Genomic DNA, 5,557 nt, shown 5'->3' with positions numbered 1-5,557 from the left:
GCGCCCTCACCCTCGCTTTCTCTCTCTCTCACACACACACACACACACAAACTCAGAGACACACACACACCCGAAGCAGTGTACTGAGTGTTCAGCGCGCCTCTGCAGTGTTTTTACAATGCCCGGGAGCACGGGGTAAGAGCTACTCTCCCCAACAGCCGGTATCAAAGCGTTCTCGCTCTGTCTTTGCACAGAAACACACACACGCTCTCGCACACACTCGCTGTCTCCTGGGGACCAGAGATCCAGATCTTAGACGAGATGGGCACTCAGAGACACACTGGAACATCAGACCACACTCTGTTGCGCAAGAAGGCCGGCTGGGCCGGGAGGGATCTCCGTGGCCTACAGAGCTGTGGTCTACCTATCAGCTGCTGGTCAGTGCTTTTAACCAAGAAGGAGGTGTTCTCAGTTGTAACTGGAACTAGGGTACAGTTCTGCATGCATTGGGGGGCCTCCAGTTCACTAAGATGGATATATGAGTTACTGTAGTCTATCTGTGCTGCACTTGAACACATACGTGAGACCACTTTGGAAAATGGACTGGTATAATAAACCAGCTGATCTCCGCTGAGTCCCGTCCCCTGACTCCTCTCTCTCTTCCTTCCTCCAAAGATTAGCCTCTGTCTTCTCTCCTGCTTCCTGCTTCAACTTCCATGACTTCCTTTTCCTAATGCCCTCCTCATCACATCTCGTACACACTCCATCCTTCTCTTCACACCTGACGGGACACACACGTTTCTCACAGACGCACTCAACGTGTGGTCAAGCAGAACGCAAAGAATTCTCACAAGCTTGAGACAACAGACAGGTGTCTTACATATTGCACATCGTGTAATATCTCACAGAGAAAAATAGAAGTAGGAATACTTATCATCACTAGATTGGCTTTTTATGTGTCATCCATACCATACGCATGCTACAAGGAATATTTCATTGGACATGCAGCACTAGGTTAGTAGAGTAGCTCCTACTTGATAAAAAGCTGATGAAGGAAGTATTTTTATACAGGTCCCACCACAAGTTGTCCAGCATTATATCATGGGTGTATAGTATGGGTATACAAAACAACTACAGTACACTTGAATTAACCAAATGAATCTATTTTACAATGCAAGACACATCGAGAGGCAGTAAATCTGTCTTTGGTGACCTGATAGGTGAGTTAGCTACCGGCTAACCCCCCTGAATTGTGTCATAAAAACTGTCCTACAGAGGGAAATAAAGGTTGGTCTTTTCATTGTCAATTTGTTCTCAGTATGAAAGGAATGTAAATACATGATTTTAATTTGTAATAAACTCATACAACAGAGGTACAATAAGGGCCACATATGGTTAGTTTACAACTAATTAGCCATTTAGCTTGTATTTCACAGCGTTGATATTGCTGGTCTAACTGACAAGTAATCCCTCTCAACAAATGTTTAGCCATCCGATGGTGTGGCATTTAGGCAAGGCATCGATGCCTAAGTCTACATATTTTATATTATAAGTTTGCCAATCCACCTTTTCAAACAATAGCATAAGATTGTGTAAGCTTGGAGCTGTTTAGCTTGTCAATTGTAATTGACCTGTACAACAGGTTAGTAAATGTGCATTTCTAATAGAAATAGCTCTCCCAACTCATATTTACTAACAACGTTTGGATTTTAGAACCAAATTGACACCAAAAACAAACCAACCCTTCTTGAACTCTCTTCTCACTGGTGTGCTACTGCTTATAACTACTGCTTAGTTATGAAGACAATTCTGGCCGTCTATAACTACAAACATGGAATGCTATGAAGTAGATAGCTGGGACAGTGATTGCTAGGCAGTGGCGAAATATGGTACACTACTCCATTAGAGTGGAACTGGTTGTAGGCTAAAGATACACTTGAGGGAAAAGAAGATGAATGGAGGACTGGGAGAAAAACAGACAGCCTATGGAACTGTCCATACAAACTGTCTCAGCGTTTTGTCCCCTAAACACTTAGGTGTCTTCTCAGCTATACAAACAACAGGAACTTAACCTGTACACAAAAAGAACACACATGATATCCCTGGGATAGACACGTTCAAACAAAGACCAAATAAATAAATAAATACAAATACCCAATCAAATGTACACGTATAAATAATAAATAAACACATTCACTCAGCTTGGAGAGGGATCCCACTGACCACCCCCACGACTAGTCTGCCATGGCCCAGGAGAGAGAGAGGGCGAGGAGGAGCTATGGTTTCCACCCTTCTCATCTTCTGGAACCTCTCAGTAGAAACAGTGCATGGTAGGGATGATAGCATAGTCCGATAAATTGAAAAAATCCAGAAATCCAATTTAGCCATTATATGAGGGTGGAATGTTACTGTCCTCAAGTCATTCGTGAGGAGTCACTTTTAGTCAGAGTGAAAGTGACCATTGTGGTCAAACAGTCCTACGTTTCTTTTTTTTTCTTCCAAATACCTCCCTTTCCCTCTCTCTCTCTCTCTCCCTCTCTCTCTCTCTCTCTCTCTCTCTCTCTCTCTCTCTCTCTCTCTCTCTCTCTTACACTCTTGCTCACTCCATCTCTCTCAATTTCTCTTTTCTGCAACCTCTGTGAGGTGGCTCTCAACTTTGTCTGACTCATCGAGCGTACAGCTCGGTTGGCGGTGGTGGGCTGGGAAGGGTGAAGGACGCCAGGAGGAGCAGAATCTCATCACGTTGGCAGTTGCAATAGCCGTGGAGTGATGTTTATCTTAAACGCCAAGCTTTTTGTCCTGTATTCTATTTTTCCTATCAAGTTGAAGGTTAAGGAAGGGACTTCCCCGAGAGTTTTCAAAAAAAGAAAATGGAGGCGAAAGTTGAGCAATCAGCTGTCCCTCTATGTTGTAAATATTGGTTATTAGTGTTTAGGCTACTATTTGGCTACTTGAACAAGCAGGAACAGTCACACAGTTAAGACTAACTCCATGCAGACACTGAACATGTCCAATCGAAGGGGTGGAATGGTGGTTCTAGGGAGGTGTGGACACAGGTGGAGGTCATAGTCCCCTCTATTGGTCCTCTTCTCCCAGCTGAGCCTCACAAAACGTCCACATTGTGGCTCCAAGCTCTCCAAAACACAGATAGGAACAAGGGGCGAGGTCATTGATCCATTACTTCACTCCCCCTAGTGTCCTCCTCCTGCATCACGACCACGGTGGTCTATCTCCAACCCGGCTTATACATCTGTGCGCATCTTCGTGATGTTGACGTAGTTGGTGTTGGCCAAGGTGCAGTTGCCCGTTTTGAGGCTTTCGGGGCGGAAGTCCTCCGTGCTGTGGTTCCCAGCCTCCTGGATCTCCATGTAGTCCGACTTGCTGAGGGTGGAGCCGCTCCCGCTCCGCCCGTTCTTCTTCAGGTCCTCGGCCGAGTCCACCTTAGGCACGCTGGGCACATTCAGGTACTGAGCCTGCTCCTCGCCCTCCGTCTCGCGGTGGTAGAAGTAGTTGAAGTTGGACACGATGACGGGCACGGGCAGGGCGATGGTCAGCACGCCGGCGATGGCGCACAGGGAGCCGACGATCTTGCCTCCGATGGTGGTGGGCACCATGTCCCCGTAGCCCACAGTCGTCATGGAAACCACAGCCCACCAGAAGGCTTCGGGGATGCTGCTGAACTGGGAGTCGGCCTCGTCGGCCTCTGCAAAGTACACGGCGCTGGAGAAGAGGATGACGCCGATGAAAAGGAAGAAGATGAGCAGGCCCAGCTCGCGCATGCTGGCCTTGAGAGTCTGGCCCAGGATCTGGAGCCCCTTGGAGTGGCGCGAGAGCTTGAAGATACGGAACACCCGCACCAGACGGATGACGCGCAGGATAGCCAGCGACATGGCCTGTTGACCCGCCTGCCCGTCCTCTGGCCTTTCGGCCAGCTCTGTGCCCAAGGTGATGAAATAGGGGATAATGGCCACAATGTCTATTATGTTCATGATATTGCCAAAGAAGCCTGCTTTGCTGGGACAGGCAAAGAACCTCACCAGGAATTCAAAGGAGAACCAGATGATGCAGAGGGTCTCCAGGATGAAAAAGGGATCGGTGAAGTAGGTTGAGGTGTAGACGGAGGTGGTGTTGGAGAAGGGCTGATACACTTTGTGCAGGTCCTCCTCGTCGTTCCGGAAGACGGGCAACGTCTCCAGACAGAAGCTGACTATGGAGATGAGGATGACCATGACGGAGATGATGGCGATGATGCGAGCAGGGCCCGAACTCTCCGGGTACTCAAACAGCAGCCACACCTGTCTCTGGAACTCATTCTCAGGCAGAGTGCGCTCCTCTTCCTTGATGAAGCCCTCGTCCTCCCGAAAGATCTCGATGGCTTCCTCGCCCAGCTCGTAAAACCGGATCTCCTCTGAGAAAATGTCCAAAGTCACATTGACGGGCCGGCGTAGTCTCCCTCCAGACTGGTAGTAATAGAGGATGGCGTCAAAACTTGGACGGTTTCGGTCGAAAAAGTATTCGTTCCTCAGAGGGTCAAAGTACCTCATCCTCTTTTTGGGGTCTCCCAGCAGAGTCTCTGGGAACTGGGAGAGGGTCTTGAGCTGGGTCTCGAAGCGTAAGCCTGAAATGTTGATGACCACCCTCTCGCAGCACTCGTGGTCCGGTTCGGGGTCGTAAGGGTCACCCGGATGTGCCGCCGCCTCGTCGGCGGGGTCGCCCGTAGCAACCGTCATTCCGGAAGCCGATGGGACCTGCAGCTTTCAGGTGGGATGGCGCAGTGGGGTGGCGCAGGAAGAAGTGGTTTCGCTGAACTGAGGAGGGGACAACCGAAAGACAGAGATGTAAACCGGTTAAACATCTACTTTTCTTATTCAATTCATATTCAAATCAGTGTTTTCTAAGAAAAAAAGCTAGAGAAATTAATTTGAGTTAAGAGGATTAAACAATGTTATTCACATAAATCATGTTAAGACAGAAGTGCCATAAATGCCAAGCATGAATTCTAAATTAGAAAACGATTTGAGGGTAAAAACATTTTTGGAGAGCCCCGGCTCCATTGCGTCTGTGTGTATTAGGTTATCAGCTCTATTTCATATGATCAGTAGATCAGTAGATCAATATGCTTTGCAGTAATACTTTATCAATCCTCATAGGGTGCAATTACAACTTACAAACCCAATTATCTGTTAAGTGCTCCATACAATCTCAATGGAATGGAGAGTGAGTATCCTTTACCAATTCTGTATGTCTGTGCGGTACATAACAGCCTTTACATGCATTAGCCTTCAACGAGACCCAAGAACGGAATCTGAGAGCTTTGGACCAGATCACTAAATGCATGAACCATTGATGGTTATTGTTGATTCTTGAATTATGCAGATTCGATTTGGCACATTTGATCCGACAAGGACAGCTGCAGCCAAGAGGAATTTCTATTGCATTATTTAAGAGCACTGTATGAAATATTAACATGCAGACAAATTGGTTGGCATTATCAGACCCAGGTTTGAATCTGGCTGAAAAGCGCACTAACTGTTGAACAAGCATTTAACCAACTTCAAAACTTTTTCAGAACAGCATGAAGAAATTCAAAAAATGTTCGACATATGAATAGGCTACA

The 5,557-nt window shown here is 47.1% G+C and overlaps 1 protein-coding gene across 1 annotated transcript; it reads right to left on the bottom strand.

Moving 5' to 3' along the window:
• Positions 1-3,182: 3,182 nt before the first annotated feature.
• On the bottom strand, positions 3,183-4,670 carry LOC146251646 (potassium voltage-gated channel subfamily A member 2-like). Its single transcript, XM_084679683.1, has one exon. The coding sequence runs from the start codon at positions 4,668-4,670 to the stop codon at positions 3,183-3,185; it is 1,488 nt and encodes a 495-aa protein (XP_084535809.1).
• Positions 4,671-5,557: the final 887 nt, after the last annotated feature.

The sequence above is a fragment of the Hypomesus nipponensis genome, chromosome 18 (genome assembly GCF_054491055.1).
Source record: "Hypomesus nipponensis isolate SF chromosome 18, ASM5449105v1, whole genome shotgun sequence".
Lineage (NCBI taxonomy): Eukaryota > Metazoa > Chordata > Actinopteri > Osmeriformes > Osmeridae > Hypomesus > Hypomesus nipponensis.
This window is presented reverse-complemented; position numbering and strand designations above follow the sequence as displayed.